This window comes from Schistocerca piceifrons, chromosome 5 (assembly GCF_021461385.2).
Source record: "Schistocerca piceifrons isolate TAMUIC-IGC-003096 chromosome 5, iqSchPice1.1, whole genome shotgun sequence".
Taxonomy (NCBI): domain Eukaryota; kingdom Metazoa; phylum Arthropoda; class Insecta; order Orthoptera; family Acrididae; genus Schistocerca; species Schistocerca piceifrons.
The window spans coordinates 250,096,412-250,118,463 of NC_060142.1; the positions used below are offsets into that span (position 1 = coordinate 250,096,412).

A 22,052-nucleotide genomic window follows, 5' to 3' on the forward strand; every position below is an offset into this window, starting at 1 on the left:
CAGTCAGTCCTAGGATATTTACTTGTATTTTATTATTTCTTTCACTTATTTCAGACTTTGTTAGTAAGAAAAAAGTTGTGATGCAACGTAGTCCAAATTCTACGTTAAAATATAGGTCCCTCTATAACTGGCTGGGTGAGTCAGTTCAATGGCTAGAAGAAGACAACAGCATACAACCAACAACAGGACTATGCCTAATAAAGTACTGTAGCGTTCACATGAACTTCAGGTTCTTGACAGAATTTCCTCTAACACACTTAAATTGACTTAATGGCCATAAACAAAGCAACTCAGTATCACATTCTATGGTCAGAAGTACTTTTAATGTACAACAGGAAACAAGTAATGTGTGCAATAGCCCCATTAGAGTAGCCTAATCTGATTTCCTGTTGAGTGAGAGTGAAGAGAAACCTTCCTACTGTTTGTGTCACACAGAAAACAGCTATATGTCTTTTCAGCAACTCTACAATGTTCAAAAGTATTCAGCAATATACTATGGTCTACAGAAGCCTTTCTTGCAACACCTATTTGAAAGTTTTTAAAAACAAATATTGCCTCCTGAAAATTTAATAAATAAAAAAAGAAAGAAAGAACACTTTATGATGCACTGTAAGTACATATGTAGACGGCTGAAAGTTGAATTATAAGGAATTACACACATTCCAAGGATTAATTTACATACAGGGTGATTTTAATTAAATGTTGACTACTTCAGAGGGCCCCCACAAAAGACGAGTGATTGCAGGAAAATTAAACTTTGTGAAAACATTTGTAAGGGCACACAAAAGAAATAACAAATAAACCATTGAAAGAAACACATTTTGATTTTCACGTGAGGGGGTAATATTTGTTAATTGTGTACCATGTTCACATTCCAGGTTTCAAACATTGCTCGGTGTAGTGACCATCTGCATCCACGACAGCCTGGAATCACACTAGATATTCCATTTCACAAGTGTTCGCAGCACTTTTCAAGTGGAGGACCAAAGAATGGTCAGCTACTATGACACACCTTGTGCTCTGCTTGAAGATTGCACATTGTGTCCAGCACTCTCAGCCAAAGCAACAGCAAATTCTTCGTCAACAATTTGTAACACAATTGTCCATCGACCACTCTCAGGAGAAATTTCTGAATCGTCAGTCAATTTCAACTTCTGAATCATGTTCTTCAAACCCGGTGTGGAGAGAGGTCCTCTCCGTATTCCTTTAACACATCAATACTTGTGAAGAGCAGCAGTACTATTGTCGTTTTGATAAAACGGATTTAGGAATTAAGCCCTGTTCACCTTGTCCAGACCCCTCATTGACTACCTGCAACTGTAATGCACAGTGATGCTTGTGTTTCAACCCTATGTCACCATACCAGTACAGGCGCCTAATGGGAAGTCATGAAACTAACACTCTAATAAAGCAAATCATGCAATACTCAGTCTGAACATCATTCCTATAACGTTTGGTACCCATGCGATAAATACTTTTCCATCTACACTGGCTCAAGTAGCAGAAGTTTAACTGTCCCCATTCTACGATTTAAAGCACCTTAAATTGTTCAGCATTCAAACACTGTTTCAGAAAAATACACAGTTAAAATTACAAGGAAATTTACAAAATAAACAGTATCAGTATTACCTTGTGAAGAAAAAATCTGTAACAACACTTTAAAATCACTATTTTAAAAAAACCCATACAATTTCATTCTCTCTTACCTGGTGGTCCTTCACTGCTTGTAGTAGCTGTTCCCTGTAAGTATATACTGGTAAACTTTCTTTTGTCTCCTTAATGGTTAATCTTTTCCTTTCTGCTTCCGTGATCTTTGGTTTATCATCCTGAGGGAAGGAAAAACGTAAGTAAAAATCTTCTGGATACTATCCAATAGAACACTTGGTTATTAGCTAAAATGTAAAAACAAAATGAGATTATTGCATTCATGATGTCGCAATGCATCTTTCATCAAGAACAGAACAATTAGTAAATAGAATACTACTGTGTATATGTTTTATATCTTCTTTTGGACTAAGACCACTGACCAAAGAGTATAAGTGTTCACAGTCACACACACACAAAAAAAAGAAGAATCTTTTTTTAAGCTAGAGAAAACACACACACACACACACACACACACACACACACACACACACACACACACACACATATGTGGGTGTGCCTATGCCCCTACGTGATGCTGGCTGGACGTACAATGACAGTGCTGCAGGTGGGCTAGGGTTGAGTGGGGGTTGTGTCAGGTGAGGCTGGTAGAGGGAGAGTGGGTTGAGGAGGCAGAAGAGGGGTTGGGGTGGGTGGCCAGGGAGGAAGCCAATTTGTTGGCTAGGAATGTGGGAGGGAGGGGCGGCAGCTGCACATACTGGCATGTGATGCTTGGGTGTCAGAACTGATGGGGAATGCCACACGCTGAAGGTAAAGTGGGTATGAGAGTTGGGAGCGGGGTGATAGGACAGAGGAAGGGGAAATTTTGGGTGGAAAGAAAGGAAGGAAACCTGGATTTAATGTCCCATTGAAATCAAGGTCATTAGAGATGTAACCCAAGTTTGGATTGTGTAAAGGATGGGAAAGGAAATTGGCCATGCCCTTTCAAAAGAACAATCCCGGTATTTGCCAGGAGGAATTTAGGGAAATCACAGGAAACAAGTCTGGATAGTGGGACAGGGATTTGAACCATCATCCTCCTGAATTATTGGATGGAAAGTGTGGCGAGAGTAAGTTACTGGAGACTGAGATTCTATATAAAATCACTAAGCGGGTTTAATGACTCCATTCAGTCACTTGCTGATCAGTTAAGTATGGTAGTAGAAGAAAGCAAAAGGAAGGTTGCAGTTTTAAATTCCATGTTTAAGAAATCATTCTCACAGGAGAATCGTACGAACATACCATCATTTGACCATCCCAATGGACGACATAGTAATAAGCATTCCTGGCATAAAGAACAACCGAAAGAGTTGAAAACAAATAAATTGCAGGTCCGGATGTAATCCCAATTTGGTTTTACAAAGAGTGCTGTTCATCACTGGCCCCTTACTTAGTCTGCATTTATCGCAAATCTCTCGACCATAGCAAAGTGCCAAGCGACTGGGAAAAAGCACAAGTGACTCCTATATATAAGATGGGTAAAAGAATGGACCCACAAAATTATAGACCTATATCCTTAAAATTTGTTTGCTACAGAATTCTAGAATGTGTTCTGAGTTTGAATATAATAAATTTCCTACAGACTGAAAAGCTCACGTCCATAGCTTTAGAGAGCGTCTCTTGTGCAAAACCCAGCTTGCTCTTTTCTCACATGATATACTGTGAACTTTTCTCACATGATATACTGTAAACTAAGGATGAAGGGCAACAGGCTGATTACATACTTCAAGATCTCCAAAAAGTATTCAACATGGCACCCCACTGCAGACTGTTAATGAAGGTACATGCACACAGAGTAGGTTCCCAGATATGTGAATGGCTCGAAGACTTCTTAAGTAATAGAACCCAGTATGTTGTCTCTAGTACCTTCCACTGTGGAAGTCGAACATGCGCCAGAACAAATGGACATTGTCAGCCCATAGAGGGCTCCGCCTCCGCGGCGGCTATTCCACCGATTTCGTATATAGGGATCCGCTCTGTCCTAGTCCAGTCAGTCTGGTACTCGCTCTGGATTTCGTTTCCATCTCGGCGGTACTGCGTTCTGGTCGTTGCTCGTTGTTGACATTTGCCTGGCTCTGGTTCTGAGTGGATTTACTGTTGGTATTTGGTGTTGTGGTTTCCACAAGCCTCCGTTGTTTATTTCTTCCTTGTTGTGTTGGTCATAGTTGGTCATGGTCGGTTGTTGTCAGTTGTCGTTGGTCTGTTGCCTGACTCGTCCTGTGTTTACCCGGTGGTGCGTGCTCCACCGCCGCCGGCTTCCCCGCCTGGCGGCTCCGATCTGCAGCCCAAGGCATCCCTGCAGTTGGTTTTGGTTACTACATTGTCCTTGATGGCAAGTGTTCATTGGAGACACGGGTAATATCAGGAGTGGACCAGGGAAGCATGATAGGACTGTTGCTATTTTATATATACATAAATGATTTGTCAAACAGGATGGGCAGCAATCTGTGGTTGTTTACTGATGATGCTGTGGTGTACAGGACGCTGTAACAGATAAGTGACTGTAGGTTGATATGAGATGACCTAAAGAAAATTTCTAGTTTGTGTGATGAATGGCAGCTAGCTCTTAATGTAGAAAAATGTAAGTTAATGCAAATGAGTAGGAAAAACAAACCCAGATATGTCTGGATACAACATTAGTAGTGTCCTGCTTGAAACAGTCACATCATTTAAATATCTGGGCATAGCGTTGCAAAGCCATATGAAGTGAAACAGCATTTGAGGATTGTGGAAGGCAAATGGTCAACTTTGGTTTATTGGGAGAATTTTAGGAAAAGAAGGATCCTTTCTTGATGAAATAAAAGAAATTATTCAGATTGTGAAGGGAGACGAAAATTTAATAGTCATGGGTGACTGGAATTCGAGTGTAGGAAAAGGGAGAGAAGGAAACATAGTAGGTGAATATGGATTGGGGCTAAGAAATGAAAGAGGAAGCCACCTGGTAGAATTTTGCACAGAGCACAACATAATCATAGCCAACACTTGGTTTAAGAATCATGAAAGAAGGTTGTATACATGGAAAAACCCTGGAGATACTAAAAGGTATCAGATAGATTATATAATGGTACGACAGAGATTTAGGAACCAGGTTTTAAATTGTAAGACATTTCCAGGGGCAGATGTGGACTCTGACCACAATCTTTTGGTTATGAACTGTAGATTAAAACTGAAGAAACTGCAAAAAGGTGGGAATTTAAGGAGATGGGACCTGGATAAACTGAAAGAACCAGAGGTTGTACAGAGTTTCAGGGAGAGCATAAGGGAACAATTGACAGGAATGGGGGAAAGAAATACAGTAGAAGAAGAATGGGTAGCTTTGAGGGATGAAGTAGCGAAGGCAGCAGAGGATCAAGTAGGTAAAAAGACGAGGGCTAATAGAAATCCTTGGGTAACAGAAGAAATACTGAATTTAATTGATGAAAGGAGAAAATATAAAAATGCAGTAAATGAAGCAGGCAAAAGGGAATACAAACGTCTCAAAAATGAGATCGACAGGAAGTGCGAAATGGCTAAGCAGGGATGGCTAGAGGACAAATGTAAGGATGTAGAGGCTTATCTCACTAGGGGTAAGATAGATACTGCGTACAGGAAAATTAAAGAGACCTTTGGAGATATGATAACGACTTGTATGAATATCAAGAGCTCAGATGGAAACCCAGTTCTAAGCAAAGAAGGGAAAGCAGAAAGGTGGAAGGAGTATATAGAGGGTCTATACAAGGGCGATGTACTTGAGGACAATATTATGGAAATGGAAGAGGATGTAGATGAAGATGAAATGGGAAATATGATACTGCGTGAAGAGTTTGACAGAGCACTGAAAGACCTGAGTCGAAACTAGGCCCCCGGAGTAGACAACATTCCATTGGAACTACTGACGGCCTTGGGAGAGCCAGTCCTGACAAAACTCTACCATCTGGTGAGCAAGATGTATGAGACAGGCGAAATACCCACAGACTTCAAGAAGAATATAATAATTCCAATCCCAAAGAAAGCAGGTGTTGACAGATGTGAAAATTACCGAACTATCTGTTTAATAAGTCACAGCTGCAAAATACTAACACGAATTCTTTACAAACGAATGGAAAAACTAGTAGAAGCCAACCTCGGGGAAGATCAGTTTGGATTCCGTAGAAACACTGGAAAACGTGAGGCAGTACTGACCTTACGACTTATCTTAGAAGAAAGATTAAGGAAAGGTAAACCTACGTTTCTAGCATTTGTAGACTTAGAGAAAGCTATTGACAATGTTGACTGGAATACTCTCTTTCAAATTCTAAAGTTGACAGGGGTAAAATACAGGGAGCGAATGGCTATTTACAATCTGTACAGAAACCAGACGGCAGTTATAAGAGTCGAGGGACATGAAAGAGAAGCAGTGGTTGGGAAGGGAGTAAGACAGGGTTGTAGCCTCTCCCCGATGTTGTTCAATCTGTATATTGAGCAAGCAGTAAAGGAAACAAAAGAAAAATTTGGAGTAGGTATTAAAATTCATGGAGAAGAAATAAAAACATTGAGGTTCGCCGATGACATTGTAATTCTGTCAGAGACAGCAAAGGACCTGGAAGAGCAGTTGAATGGAATGGACAGTGTCTTGAAAGGAGGGTATAAGATGAACATCAACAAAAGCAAAACAAGGATAATGGAATGTAGTCTAATTAAGTCGGGTGATGCTGAGGGAATTAGATTAGGAAATGAGCCACTTAAAGTAGTAAAGGAGTTTTGCTATTTGGGGAGCAAAATAACTGATGATGGTCGAAGTAGATAGGATATAAAATGTAGACTGGCAATGGCAAGGAAAGCGTTTCTGAAGAAGAGAAATCTGTTAACATTGAGTATTGATTTAAGTGTCAGGAAGTCATTTCTGAAAGTATTTGTATGGAGTGTAGCCATGTATGGAAGTGAAACATGGACGATAAATAGTTTGGACAAGAAGAGAATAGAAGCTTTCGAAATGTGGTGCTACAGAAGAATGCTGAAGATTAGATGGGTAGATCACATAACTAATGAGGAAGTATTGAATAGGATTGGGGAGAAGAGAAGTTTGTGGCACAACTTGACCAGGAGAAGGGATCGGTTGGTAGGACATGTTCTGAGGCATCAAGGGATCACCAATTTAGTATTGGAGGGCAGTGTGGAGGGTAAAAATCGTAGAGGGAGACCAAGAGATGAATACATTAAGCAGATTCAGAAGGATGTAGGTTGCAGTAGGTACTGGGAGATGAAAAAGCTTGCACAGGATAGAGTAGCATGGAGAGCTGCATCAAACCAGTCTCCGGACTGAAGACCACAACAACAACAACAAGGATGCAAATGGCCTAAATTGTGAGCATGTTATGTTCAGCTGCATGTTGAGCCACCAAGTGGTCAACTTCATTCTTGGCACGAGTTTGGCAGTGACCATTCATCTTGGTGGTCAGCTAGTTGGATAGTCACAAACACACACAAAGCTGTGAAGTGCTTGCAGCAAGGTTGGTATATGACAGGGCTGCTTTCACAGGTGGGGTAGGATAAGGCTGTGACTGGACTGGAGTAGGAACTGCTGGGTGGGTGAATTGGGCAAATCTTGTCCCTGGGTCTTCCACAAGGATATGATCTCTGTGGCAAGGAGTTGATTGGTTATCTATCATCATGCCCTGATATATGGGACATCCTACCCAAAGATACTTCCCACACCTCCAAAACTTATGTTCTACCGCCTACTCAACCTACACAACATCCTAAGTCCATCTCTATACCAACCCCACTCCCAACCCCACGCCACAGTTATCATATCACTGTGGAAGATCCAGGAATGAGTTACAAAAACTTTATAAACAAAATATTTTCAGCTATGTAAGAAAGGGTCCATCATTAACTGGTTCTTAAACTATTGACTTGGTTATTGATACTGCTGGTTGCATAATGTATGATTCTTGTGTTGTAAAGCATTGAATTAAATCATGTTAGCAATAAGGAACGTTGAGAGGCATGTGAAATATTTAGGTTTCTTAATATTCTGAAACCACTCTGAGTTCTTTGCAGAGAGTAATTGTCTTCCAGATACCATTCCAACAAACCATTCCACAATTTTGTTGACACAAGAACTTAGCCCATTTGGCCAACAAGATAGTGATGGTGACAACTGCATGAAAATAACAAATTCAATGGGTTGTTGGACAACAATGGACTCATTCGGTTACAGTTTTACATATCAGATGAATTATCTGAACAAACAAATAAAAATAAAAATGAATGACTGAATCAGTTGTAGTTTTATGTATCGGCTGGATTATTAGTCACTCATTTCTTTTAAATAAAACCAGTGTCTGGGAGGAACCGAAAGATAAAGTCAACAGAGCTTTATTCATTCTTTCTTTTCAAGTGAAACCAGTATGTAGTTCTTCTGTTGGTTGAATCATGTATTTATTTGTTCTTTCAACTGATACTTTCATTAGCTGAAATGAAGCAGTGGTACACGGCCGTGTACACATACCCCTAGAAGGTAGCCATACACCCAGAGGTACATGAAGACATGACAGGGTGTATGGCAAAGTTAAAATAAGTAAGCATTGAAATATGCATTTAATTTTGTACTGAATAGACTAATCCTTCTTTTCATCACTTAAAACTGATTAATATGTTGTTGTGCATTAAGATGATCCAGATGCCAATTAACATGTAGCTAATGAAGCTGATGTTTCATTGGGAGTACAGAGTTGAGCATAAAAGTGGTTTTGGGGGTATGTAAAGAGGAATATAATGTTGACAAATTTTGAAGAGCTTGCATTACATTTTACTGAAAATGGTGTGAAAAAACATTTGCCATTCCATGCAATCCTCATCAGCCTCCAGCTGTTAATGTTAGGACAGAGAAAGGCTGACAATATATGCAAGTGAAGTCACTCAAACTGAGAGACGAAGTAACCACCAAAGGCTTGGATCATCAGCCAGTCAGTTGGTTGTCTCACATAAAGTGAAAGCACTGAAGATCAGAGAGATCAAAAAATTCATACAGTTGATGTGCCACACAGACAAGTTTCATTTGATTTTTTCATTCAACTGAGAAATCCAACACAACGAAAAAACAATCGACTGGCCAATCGTCTGTTAAAACCAGTCAGTTGTCCCATCACTACTGCAAGACCCTGTGTGATGGAGTTATTTCCCTAGCTTCAGTAAGGGCACAATGATTTTTGTGCATAGCAGGTGTTGTAATGCTTCTGATGAAAATTATGTTTTCACTGGGCAACAAATGTTGTAAATTTGAGACTCTCACATTGAAACAACAGTGGTCCTTTGCTATGAAATGAACCTGCTTAGGGGTTAGGAGGTGGTGGGGCAACTGCGTCTATGAAGTCTTCTATTCAGCCTGTGACAGAACCTATGACACTGTGAGCATATTTTTGGTTTCTAAACTTCTTGAATTTCTATCATATGTATGCGCATCAGAGAGAGACTCAAAAAGAATTAAAAGTGCCACTTTTACGTTCATTAAACAACTGCTCCAAATTGAATCCAATAGGTTTTCATTTTAGGTACATTTCTTCAGTGGATGTGTGTCTAAATTATCTTAATGCTGATGTTAAAAAACAACCCAAGAAGACTGCAGGCTCTACCATGTCATAGGCTGTTTGGTGCAGGAGCAGTGAATAATGTTTCTGAAGGCTGTGTTCCCCAACACATTGAAACATAGCATGTTGGAATTACTTCATCTGTTATGATTCCAACTCCTGGTAAAGACAATTTCTTTCCTCTTATCTTTACACTACCTAGATACAGTTACTTATTTAATTTACATGTCACATATGTATCATTATTTCAAAATGTCATATAGGCTGAATTTCATTTAGATTCACTGATCAGGTTATTATTTTTAACATGCTGATTCTTCCAAGGCATGTAGTTTTCATGAAAATATTGCTAATCAAAAGATATGGGTAATTCAACTTTTCATTACAATACAACTCTGCAAACATAATACAAGCTAATATGTATTTGGGGACTTAGTGACACCACTCGGTATAAAATCTGATATTTTCACTTTTCAATAATATAGTTCAAATTCTGTGAAACTAATAAAAGGGGAAACTACAGTCGTAATTTTTTCCTGAGGGTATGCATCTTTACAATAGAGTTAAATGATGATGGCACCCTCTTGGCTAAAATATTCCAGAGGTAAAATAGTCCCCCATTCGGATCTCTGGGAGGGGACTAAACAGGACATGATTGTCAGGAGAAACAAAACTAGTGTTGCGTGGATCAGAGCATGGAATGTCAGATCCATAACTCAGGCAGGTAGGTTATAAAATTTAAAAATGGAAATTTATAGGTTAAAGTTAGATATAGTGAGAATTAGTGAAGTTTGGTGGCAGGAGGAACAAGACTTCTGGTCAGGTGACTATAGGGTTATAAACATAAAACCAAACAAGGGTAATTCAGGAGTAGGTTTAATAATGAATAAGAAAATAGGAATGAGGATAAGCTACTACGAACAACATAGTGACCGCATTATTGTAGCCAAGACACACACAAAGCTCACGCCTACACAGTAGTACACATTTATATGCCGACTAACTCTTCAGATGAGGAATAGATTGAAAGATGTATGGTCAGATAAAAGAAATTATTCAGACAAAAATTTAAGGGAGACAAAAATTTAATCACCATGAGGGACTGGAATTCGATACTACGATAAGGAAGAGAAGGTGCAATGAATGAAAGAGGAATCTGCCTGGTAGAATTTTGCACAGAGCATAACTTAATCATAGCTGAAACTCGGTTTAAGAATCATGAAAGAAGGTTGTATGTGTGGAAGGGACCTGGAGACACCAGCAGGTTTCAGGCTGATTATATAATAGTAAGACATAGATTTAGGAACCGGGTTTTAAATTGTAAGACATTTCCAGGCGCAGATGTGGACTCTGACCACAATATATTGATTATGAACAGTAGATTAAAACTGTAGCAACTGTAAAAAGGTAGGAATTTAAGGAGATCGAATCTGGATAAACTGAAAGAACTAGAGGTTGTAGAGAGCTTCAGAGGGAGCGTTAGGGAATGACTGGCAAGAACAGGGAAAAGGAATACAGTAGAAGAAGAATGTGTAGCTTTGAAAGATGAAATAGTGAAGGCAGCCCAAGGATCAAGTAGGTAAAAAGACGAGGGCTAGTAGCAATCCTTGGGTAACACAAGAGATAATGAATTTAAATGATGAAAGGAGAAAATATAAAAATGCAGTAAATGAAGGAGGAAAAAAGAAATACAGATGTCTCAAAAATGAGACTGACTGTAAGTGCAAAGTGGCTATGCAGGAATGGCTGGAGAACAAATGTAAGGATGTAGACTCGTATACTGTATCACTAGGGGTAACACAGATGCCACCTACAGGAAAATTACAGAGGCCTTTGGATAAAAGAGAACCACCTCTATAAATATCAAGAGCTCAGATGGAAAACCAGTCCTAAGCCAGGAAGAGAATGCAGAAGAGTGGACGGAGTATATACAGGATCTATACTAGGTGATGTACTTTAGGGCAATATTATGGAAATGGAGGAAGAGACAGACGAAGATGAGATGGGAGATGTGATACTGTGTGAAGAATTTGACAGAGCACTGCAAGATCTAAGTCAAAGAAAGGCCCAACGAATAGGCAAAATTCCATTAGAACTAGTGATAGCCTTGGGAGAGCCAGCCATGATAAAACTCTTTCATCTTCCTTTCCCTTCAAGCCTCTTCCTTATGCTTCAACCTTTTTGTCAGAAGGAGGAGCCGCTAGTTCCGAAAGCTTGCAAATTTAAATATCTTTATATTTGTGTTCTCCAGTCACTGCTTGGTAAGTAGATTTGATGTCTATTGAGTTACATTATATTTTCAGTATTTTAAAGAACAATTATTTTTGTTGATATATTATTTTCATACTACCACTCATATAATTGTGTATATTTTCAAGCCTATGAATGCTTAAAATCCTTGGATGGAATGCGCTATTATGGAGATCTTACAGAGTAAGTTTGCTCCATATTATGCATACTGTTCGTCCATGGATTCAGGTGGTTGAGGAGACATGGTTCAAGACTTACTCACAGATCAAATATTCCAGATATTGCTTAATTCAAGAGACTGGATTGTTGGAAAGAGTAGCACTGCCCTATATACTCATGAAGCTACAGCATGCCATCATTAACAGTAATATGGTGCAGACTACAGTCACCTTCCAACTCATGGTTGTAGGTATACGTCTGAAAGGTAGTTCATTTGTGACCAAGTCACTTTACTGCTCACTAAGACGTAGACACCTACAGCTTGGGGATGCGAGGCAACACATTAGAATGGTGTGGCTGATCTTTAACTAAGACCAAAACCTAGTATTGTTAAAATGACCTTTATCCAGGGTGGTACCTTAACCTTATTGAAGAAGCTCATTTGTTGACATCTCTTATTGTTATTGATCTCTTTCTGTCTTAATGTGACTGATAGGTCTTCAAAGAGCCCGTGGAACTGGATCATTATGTCATCCTGACCAATCATCTACTCATCTGGTCCATATAGCTGTGCCAGGCAAGTGAAACTGTAACAAAGCTCTTTGGGAAGGTTATTTATCAAGGGGAATAGAAGAAATTTTGCTGAATGTATGGCATATGATTGGTTCATAGACGTTGGAATGGTCCCATACCTGCATAACTTGTCAAGTCCTTGGAGTCTCATAGTTCCATGTTTTGGTAGAATAGTGAAAACTATTTTCAGGAATCATGAAAATTACATAGGCTACTTTGTTTTTACAGTTAAGTGGTTCTTTCCATATTTATTAGCACTGTGAATGATGGAACAACCAGGTCTGGTTTCACATTCACATGTCTTATGTATCAGTGAAAGAATCAACAGGTAAACCAATTGCTGTACAAATCTAGATGTTAACTGGTAGCTATTTTGACACACATTTTTGAGGATAGGTTTCATATAACTGTTACATGAGCAGACTCTACATATGTATTGCTCATTTGCGTTTTCAACAGGGATTTTCAGGCAGATGTTATGCAGTTCATTGCCAGTCACTGATTGAAAATTTTGGGTGATGTCCAAACATTTAAAGGCTGGTGTACGAACAAATTGTTATTTCAGAAACTAAATAAGCATTTGATAAACTGCTTGGTTAGATTTTGCTTCTCAGAATGGACTATAAGTATTAACCATAAATTTATTTGTGAGATACCTTGTGGTCAAGCAATTTCGAAAAGTTTATGAAACCATTTTTTGCATCCACATTGGGAATAAACTGTTTACAAGTGTCATATGAAAATTATGGTAGATTGTGCAGAAATCATAATTAATGGTAACTCAATTAACGAAGTACACCATCTTCCACATAAAATATCAGGTCAGCAAAAGTATAATGGAAAATAACAGAATCTAACAAGTACAGAGGCAAAATCTGCTTTGGAAAGTGTAACTGCTTCTGAACTTCACTGTTAATTATCTTCAAAAGTTTATTGTTGTCGTAGTGGTCTTAAGGCCAAAGACTTGTTTGGTGCAGCTTTCCATGCTACTGTATCCTCTGCAAGCCTTTTCATCTCTGAGTAACAATTGGCACCTACATCCTTCTGAGTCTGTTCAGTGTATTCATCTATTAGTCTCCCTCAATGATTTTTCCCTCCACACTTCCCTCCAATGCTAAATTCATGATTCCTTGATGCCTCAGAATATGTCCTACCAACTGATACCTTCTTCTAGTCAAGTTGTGCCACAAATTCCTCTTCTCCCCAATTCTGTTCAGTTCTTGGTCATTAATTACATAATCTTCCCATCTAATCTTCAGCATTCTACCATAGCACCACATTTCAAAAGCTTCTATTCTCTTCTTGCCTAAATTGTTCATTGCCGCGTGTTTTACTTCCATACATGGCTACACTCCACACAAATACTTTCAGGAAAGACTTCCTGATATTTAAATCTATATTCGATGTTAGCAAATTTCTCTTCTTCAGAAACGTTTTCCTTGCCATTGCCAGTCTACATTTTATATCCTGTCTATTTTGATCATCATCAGTTATTTTGCTGCCCAAATAGCAAAACTCATCTACTACTTTAGGTGTCTTGTTTCCTGATCCAGTTCCCTCAGCATCAACTGATTTAATTCAACTGCATTCCATTATCCTCACTTTGCTTTTGTTGGTGTTCATCTCACATCCTCCTTTCAAGACACTGTCTGTTCCATTCAACTGCTCTTCCAAATTCTGTGTGATCTCTGACAGATTTAGAATGTCATCAGCAAAACCTCAAGGTTTTAATTTCTTCTCCCTGGATTTTACTTCCTGCTACAAATTTTTCTTTTGTTTTCCTTATTGCATGCTCAATATACAGTTTTAATAACATCGTGGATAGGCTGCAACCCTGTCTTACTCCCTTCTCAACCACTGCTTCCCTTCCGTGCAGATCCCAGGGTTAGTGGAGACTTACTGGACAGGAATCAGTCTTTCCTTCGCATCCCATGTGATAAGTCTCCCCTAACCTGGGGTTCTGGGTGACTTTTCTGAACTCTCCTCATTTCCTAAACCTCACCAGTCCTTTACCTTCACCCCTATTCCTTCCCCTTCAACCCTTCTGCCAGCAAAAGAAGCCACTGGCTGCAAAAGCTTACAAATTTAAATATCTTTATATGTGTGTTCTCTAACCACCATTGTATGTAAATAATGTTTCAATTGCAACTGCCATAGTGTATGAGTAAGAATCTGTCAAAGATTTGATCTCCTTGTAATGAGATTTTGTGAATAATGATAAATTCCTGAGCCATTCTCCTTCTACAAGACTGTATGTATGATCTGGTCCTTCTGTGATACTGTATGTATGATCTGTCTGTAGAGAAATGTTTGTCACTGCAAGTGGTACATACACACCGCCTTAGAGTGGAGGTATGGCAAAGTCAGGTACAAACCTTATGAATAAAAACACCAATCAGCAAAGCTTGAAAGCAAATGATACCATGTGCATGACCTGTCTGTGGAGAAATGTTTGTCACTGCAATTGGCACATTTAATAAGGAGCATTACAAGTCTGAATTTAATGGGAACCACCACATTTAAACATCTGATTTGGTTCTTGTACTGTTTGCAGATACGTACAAAGTGTAGGCAGCTGAAGCACCACTAGGTACTAATCTCATGAATAAAAACACCAGTTAGCAAATCTTGGAAATCAAGGCTCAGAAAGCATGTATGAAATTCCAAAACATGCTTTTGGTTATTTCATTCCATTTCCTCCATTAATTGTTTGATGCTGATAACAGGTATGCCTCATTATACAACAGATTTTAGTCCACCAATTAGAGGTGGGCCAAACGGTTATTCGGGAGTAACCGTTATCACAGTTCCAGTTATTCTTTGATAACCATTATCGTTAATGGTTATTAATAACTGCCAAGTTATTTTTCGCTAGCGAATACCGATAACTCCGACAGTTAAATAACGACATAGTTGGAATCCATCAGTTTAGTTATCAGTATAACTGCGAGTAGTGTGAAATAGCAGGAATGTCGTATGAATCGTGTAATAACCTCAGCTTATTAACTCCGAGTACATTTTAGTTGATGTTAGAACGATTATTAGTGTTTCAGATTATATGTTTGTAGGTTATCGGTCGCTATTAGAAATATTATCTTCGCAGCTGCGACAGAAAGTACGCGGAACTTCGCCAAAGCACTGTTTAAGTAAAATGTTAACAACGTACGTTTTTAAGTATGAAGTAATATGTAAACTGAGTACTGTAGGTTAAATTCGAAGCTTAATTTCTTGTGCTGCTCACATAATAGAATAAAGTGTACAGCCTTGTAATACAACAAAAAATATACGTAATGTGACAGATTCGTTTACTCCTGTGCTATAAAAGCTAGTCCTATTGGGGAAAGTGTGAGTACGCTAATCCAAGTTTTATGTCAGATTTGCAAACTGCTTGATTTCTCCAGCGACAGCATGTTTATAACATATGAAGACATGCAGATCGAAAAGGTTGACAGTGTTACATTTCTGGGACTACAACTCGATAAGAAATTCAGTTGGGAAGGGCATACCACATTTTTTCATTCTATTATTTCATAAGGGAACATATTCTGTGGTAACTCATCAAACGTAGCAAAAGTTTTTCGCATGTAAAAGCGTGTAATAAAAATCGTTTGTGGTATCAATTCAAAGAACATCATGTAGGAACCTGTTCAAGGAACTTTGTATTCTAACCACTGCTTCCTAGTATATTTATTCCTTAATGAAATTTGTTACAAGTATTTCCAACCGATAGCTTAATACATAATATCAGTACTAGAAATGGGAACAGCAATCTACATAAAGACCTAAAATTACTTACCTTGGTCCAAAAGGGGTCCAATATTCAGGAACATGCATTTTCAATAAGCTGCCAGCAAGTCAGCAACCATTAAAAACTTGGTTTCAGATAAGGCACGGTTTACAGTGTGTTTGAATGACTATTTGATACGTAAGTGTCTGATTCCACCCATCATCAATATGCTGGAAATGTCTATTTTAAGTGTGTCTATGACGTCACTACATACACATGGCAACAAACACGAAGATACATATAAATAATGCAATAACATTTCCCACCAAAAATACAATCAAACCAATGGGACAACTGCGGGAAGTTGGGGGTTTTAGGGTGAGGACAAGCTAGTAAAAAAAACACACCATGATCCCAAAACACAAAATGAAGAACAAAAAGAAAAAAAATACAGCATTCTGCTACACCAACAAAAATCTGCAGGAATCGGACACTTCCCTTGAACAATATAGGTCAACTATAGGTGACCATACCAAAACACCAATACCCACAACTAAAAGTACGAAAATTGGAATCAGACATTTCCCTTGACCTACATAGGTCAACCTCAGATGACGATACTAAAACATCAACACACACAATTATGAGAATGGGAATCGGTCATTATCCGGTGACCTATGTAGGTCCACCACAGCTACTGTTGCCAAAAAACCAACACCTACAACTGCGAAAAATAAAACCGCAATCCCAAAAGTCCACAAATCAATCATCCCTACATAAATTAAATCACATTCAATACTTCATAAATACACAAAACATCACAGCTAGAAAAAAAAAAATTAATTCCACCAGCAAATTCCGGCACTGCAACCTAGATCGACAGCCCCCCCCCCCACACACACACAAAAACCAACTCATAAACACCGTGCCGTAATGACATTCACACACCACAACACCTTTACGTCGAAGCAGACGGGTGGAATCAGACGCTTCCAGTGACCCCTCCTTCTACTCTGTAGATGAATATCGTAACAGAGACTGATAGACCAGCTTAGGTAAAAATTCTGCTATATTTCAGTTTTGACAGCACTTGGTTGCAACAGTCAAGATCGGGTATTCTGTGTACGATAAATTTATTAAAAGTACGTAACTGTGTTTTATTCTGTCAGTGTACCAATTCTGTAAATATTAGCAGTTACTGTGATATATTCACGTATTTTGACAATCTCCTGACAAATGATGAGGATAATAATTATTATATTCCACTGTATTATGTTATACTTTCTGACATGTTATTTGTCATTCGTGATGGCCAGCGGCTATTTCCGTAGCAGTACGAAAATATTTGTTCGCTCCAGTTACTATCCTCTCTGGAAATATCACCTGGAACTACGACCTTTAACTGGAGTCACCGAGTCAGGAACGTCTAGACACACAGTTATTCCGTTACCAGCTTCCAGGTTATCTGTGGTGGTAGCCCGATAACTACCAGAGAACTAGAACTACGAGCCAATAACGATAACTGCCAGAGGAGAATACCGGCTCTGACAGTTATTTCCATAGTCGCTCGAATTCCTTAGTAACTTTCCTTGTACTATCCGTCCAAGCTAAATTAACACGTAAGGCGGTGGCTTAAGGGAACGACCGTACTTGTTAATGCCTGTACTGCAGCTCCTATCAGCCACGGCTCGAACATTAACTTTATTTAATTGTTTATGCTAAAAGTAACGAAGGCCCACGAAATAGTACACAGTTATTATCAACAGATGGCGCGCAGTCTCACAGTTATTCCCATGGTCTATAGAACGCCTCCAAATGTGCAGTACGATCTTCGGTCAACAGATGGCGCGAGGCACTGTTGACACTAAACAGTTATTGAAATAACTGCCAGAATCAGAGGAACGGTTATCGCAGTAACCGTTACTTCTCAGTAACCGGTTATTTCTATCAGTTACGTTATTTTTTGCCACCTCTACCACCAATAATTATGCTTTTGTTGGCACCTTTGATGACTCCCTGACTATGAGCCATGTGTGTAGGAACATGGGCCTCTAAATATTTTTGCTGCAATATACGTGTGGTCACTAATATGTTAACGCTGTCAGTGCTAAATAACTCATGTGTCTTCCAGAATTACAATTGTTATATAATATTGTCCATGAAAGGTGACTGAGTCGTAAAGTATTTTCCTCATAATCAGAAGGTGAAGTTTTCCTAGTTTCTTGTATTTTCCTTCAATAAAAACCTTAATAGCCATGTATCATCAATGTCTTTACATGTGTACTTCTGAGAGCACTGCAATTAACAGAAACTTGCGAATCATACTGTCAGAAAGTTTCTCAGGCACAAGAACAAGGAACAATGCAAGACAGTAATGACAAAGAACAAAAATGGCTAACTATAAAAAGAGCTATAGGGATTTCAGCTAAGGGAACTCTAGGGATGGAGAGAAAATCAATAAGGCCCACATGGTTTGATGAAGAGTGTAAGAGTGTGACTGAAGAAAAGAAAACTGCACACTAAAAGACATTACAGCAAACTGCACAAGAAGCTTGTTGGAGGATTATCATGAGAAAAGGAGGGTCGAAAAGATGACACATCACCAAAAGAAAAGGGAGTGGACTAAGGCTGAAATAGAATGTACGGAATTGTCCAAGAAGAAGAATGAAACAAGGAAGTTATTTATAAAAGTGAACAATGCTAGAAGACAATTTGCTCCAACAACAAGCTTGATTAGAGATAACGAAGGAAACATAGTAAGTGGGAGTAAACAGACTCAGGATAGATGGCGAAGATGCTTTAATGACCTGCTGAATCAAGAGATAGAGCAAGCAGAGGTTATCTCTAATGATTGTGAGCAAGGATTGGATGATGAACAGCCACTGGTGGATGGCCTAGGGTTGGAGGACGTTAAAAAAGCTTTAAGGAAATTGAAGAATAACAAAGCCCCTGGCACTGAAAGCATTCCTGCAGAACTGCTGAAATGTAGAGGAGCAACATTAGAGCAGTCCCTGTTTGAACTTATCACTCTAATATGGGAACAAGAAAGGATACTAGATTAATGGAATGAAGGAATATTATATCCCATACATAAAAAGGGCGACTGAATGGAGTGTAGAAATCACTGTGGAATCACCCTCCTGAACCTGGGGTACAAGGCTTTCTCTAATAAACTCCCACAAGTGGATACAGAAATTGGTATGTACCAAAGCGTATATACAAGAAAGGTCAACAATAGACCATATTTTCAACCTGCGCCAAATTTTGGAGAAAACTGTTGAATATAGAATTGGAACACATCACCTCTTTACTGACTTTAAAGCTGCATCAATAAAAACCAGTTGCTTCATGCCTTACAGGAGATGGGGATACTGATTTCTGACGTAAAAGCCTGCATTCGAGTTCGAGGAATTTACTCAGACCCCCTGGAAATAAAAAATGGGCTATGTCAAGGAGATGCATTAGCACGCTTATTATTTAATGTAGCACTCAAGAAGGTGATCAGGGAAGCAGGCCTAAAGACCAGGGGCACAATCCTCTACAAGTCAGTGCAGATTTTAGCACATGCAGTTGACATAGACATCACAGCACGGACAATACCAACACTGAAAGAAGCTTAAGTCAAGCAAGTAAGAAGATAGGTCTTATGATAATACATACGTACATACACTAATCCTTGTTCCACATATCATGAATACGACATTTCATAATGATGTGAAATGTGTCGCTTTAACATAAGTTTTCTTCAAACAAAATAATTTATTTTTTATTTTTTATTTTTTTTTTTTTCAGTTACTACTTCATATCTAAGAATTCATCTATTGAGTAGAAGGAGTTGTCATTCAGAAATTCTTTTAATTTGATTTTAAATGTTGGTTGGCTATCTGTCAGACTTTTAATACTATTTGGCAAATGACCAAAGATTTTTGTGGCAGCATAATTCACCCTTTTCTGTGCCAAAGAGAGATTTAATACAGAATAGTGAAGATCATCCTTTCTTCTAGTGTTGTAGCTATGCACTTTGCTGTTATTTTTGAATTGGGATGGGTTATTAATGACAAATTTCATAAGTGGATATATGTATTGCGAAGGTACTGTGAATATCTCAAGTTTCTTAAATACACATCTGCAAGATGATCTTGGGTGGGCTCCAGCTATTATTCTGATTACACACTTTTGTGCAATGAATACTTTCTCTCTTAATGGTGAATTAACCCAAAATATGATGTCATATGAAAGCAGTGAATGAAAATAAGCATAGTAGGCTAATTTACCAATATGTTTATCATCAAACTTTGCAATAACCCTAATCGCATAAGTAGCTGAAACTAAAAGTTTCAGCAGATCATCGATGTGCTTCTTCCAATTCAATTTCTCATCAATGCACACATCCAGATATTTTGAGTATTCTGCCTTAGCAACAGACTTCTGTCTATATTTAACAATGGTGTCATGCCATTTACTGTACAGAATTATATAAACTATGTTTTCTCAAAATTTAGTGAGAGTCCAGTTGCAGAGAACCACTTAATAATTTTCTGAAGACATTATTTGCAATTTCGTCAGCTGATTCTTGCTTGTTGGCTGTGATTACTATACTTGTATCATCAGCAAAAATAACTAGCTTTGAATCTTCAGGAATACAGAGTGGCAAGTTGTTAATACATATTAAGAACAATAAGGGACCCAAGACTGAACCCTGTGGGACACCATTCTTGATACCTGCCCACTTAGAGGACAATGCTGATTTTTGCAGACTATTTGAGCTGTTAATTTCAACCTTCTGCATTCTTCCGGTTAAGTATGAATTAAACCATTTGTGCACTGTCCCATTCATACCGCAATACTTAACCTTATCTAGAAGAATTTCATGATCCACACAATCAAAAGCTCACGAGAGATCACAAAATATCCCAATGGGTGACGTTTGGTTATTCAATGCATTTAATATTTGATCAGTGAAAGCATATATAGCATTTTCTCCTGAAAAGCCTTTCTGAAAACCAAACTGACATTTTGTTAGTACTTCATTTTTACAAATACAAATGCTACTCTTGAATACATTACTTTTTCAAGAATTTTGGATAAAGCTGTCAGAAGTGAGATTGGGCGGTAGTTGTTAGAATCAGATCTATCCCTTTTTTTTGTACAATGGTTTAACAATAGCGTATTTCAGTCTGTCTGGAAAAATGTCCTGTTTCAGTGAGCTACTACATACGTGGCTGAGAACCCTACTTATTTGTTGGGAACAAGCTTTTAGTACTCTGTGGGAAATGCCATCAATTCCATGTGAGTTTTTACTTTTGAGTGAATTTATTATTTTCCTATTATAAAATGTGAACCAGAGCTCCAGCAATGAAATTTCAGAGGTAATTCAGGGATATTTTCTAAGTAGTTTGGTGTAAGGGACTTGTGGTCTCCAGTGGCTCTTTACAGAGTAATAATGTAATTATGTTTTATTTGGGTTTGTTACCAGAATTATCTTTGTTTTTGTGAAAGTACTTTCACAACAGTAAAAAAGTGTGTAATACACAATCATTAAAATGTAGTAACACAAAAGCATCCAGTTATGCATGGGATCCTATGCATAGATACAAAACTAAAACGATGTGGGTGTCATCACTGCGCGAACATCTGAGTATAGCATCATTGTGCTCCTTTTCCACTGCATTCAGTGAGCCCACACATGTGATGTGTATCAGCTGATTCTTCATCAATAAACCCATCCCCACATTGCTGCATATCACTGTTAGTGTACAACCAGCTCCACCGGAAAAACAAACACGAGATAGGACAAAACACTACTGAATGCAAGCTTGAGGGCCAAGAGTAAAGTGTACCTTACTATTGTCATCAGCAAGTACCAGAAGTGAATGGGACAAGTTTGTTTCCAAATGAGACAAGGAGCACATACTGTCTATATTTGCACTGTTGTGCAGACATTTTTGTACGATACCAATACAAGGACGTAAGAAATCAAACTATATGTAATTACTCTGTAATGAGCCACCAGAGAGTACAGGCCTCTCATACTAAAATACTTAGAAAATATGCCGAATAATCTCTCAAATTTTGTCAGTTTAGCTCTGGTTCACACTGAATACATTCACGTCCAAGAGTAGTATTGTGCCTTGTTCGTGGACCATGCA

General features: G+C 38.5%; 1 protein-coding gene across 1 annotated transcript in view; it reads right to left on the reverse strand.

Annotated features, from left to right (window-relative positions):
* Positions 1–22,052, reverse strand: part of LOC124798487 (pre-mRNA-splicing factor ATP-dependent RNA helicase DHX16) — a 135,735-nt gene that overhangs the window by 82,951 nt on the left and 30,732 nt on the right. Inside the window, exon 6 of the mRNA XM_047261925.1 lies at positions 1,707–1,826. Coding sequence (XP_047117881.1) covers positions 1,707–1,826 — 120 coding nt within the window. The remainder of the gene's footprint in view (positions 1–1,706; positions 1,827–22,052) is intronic.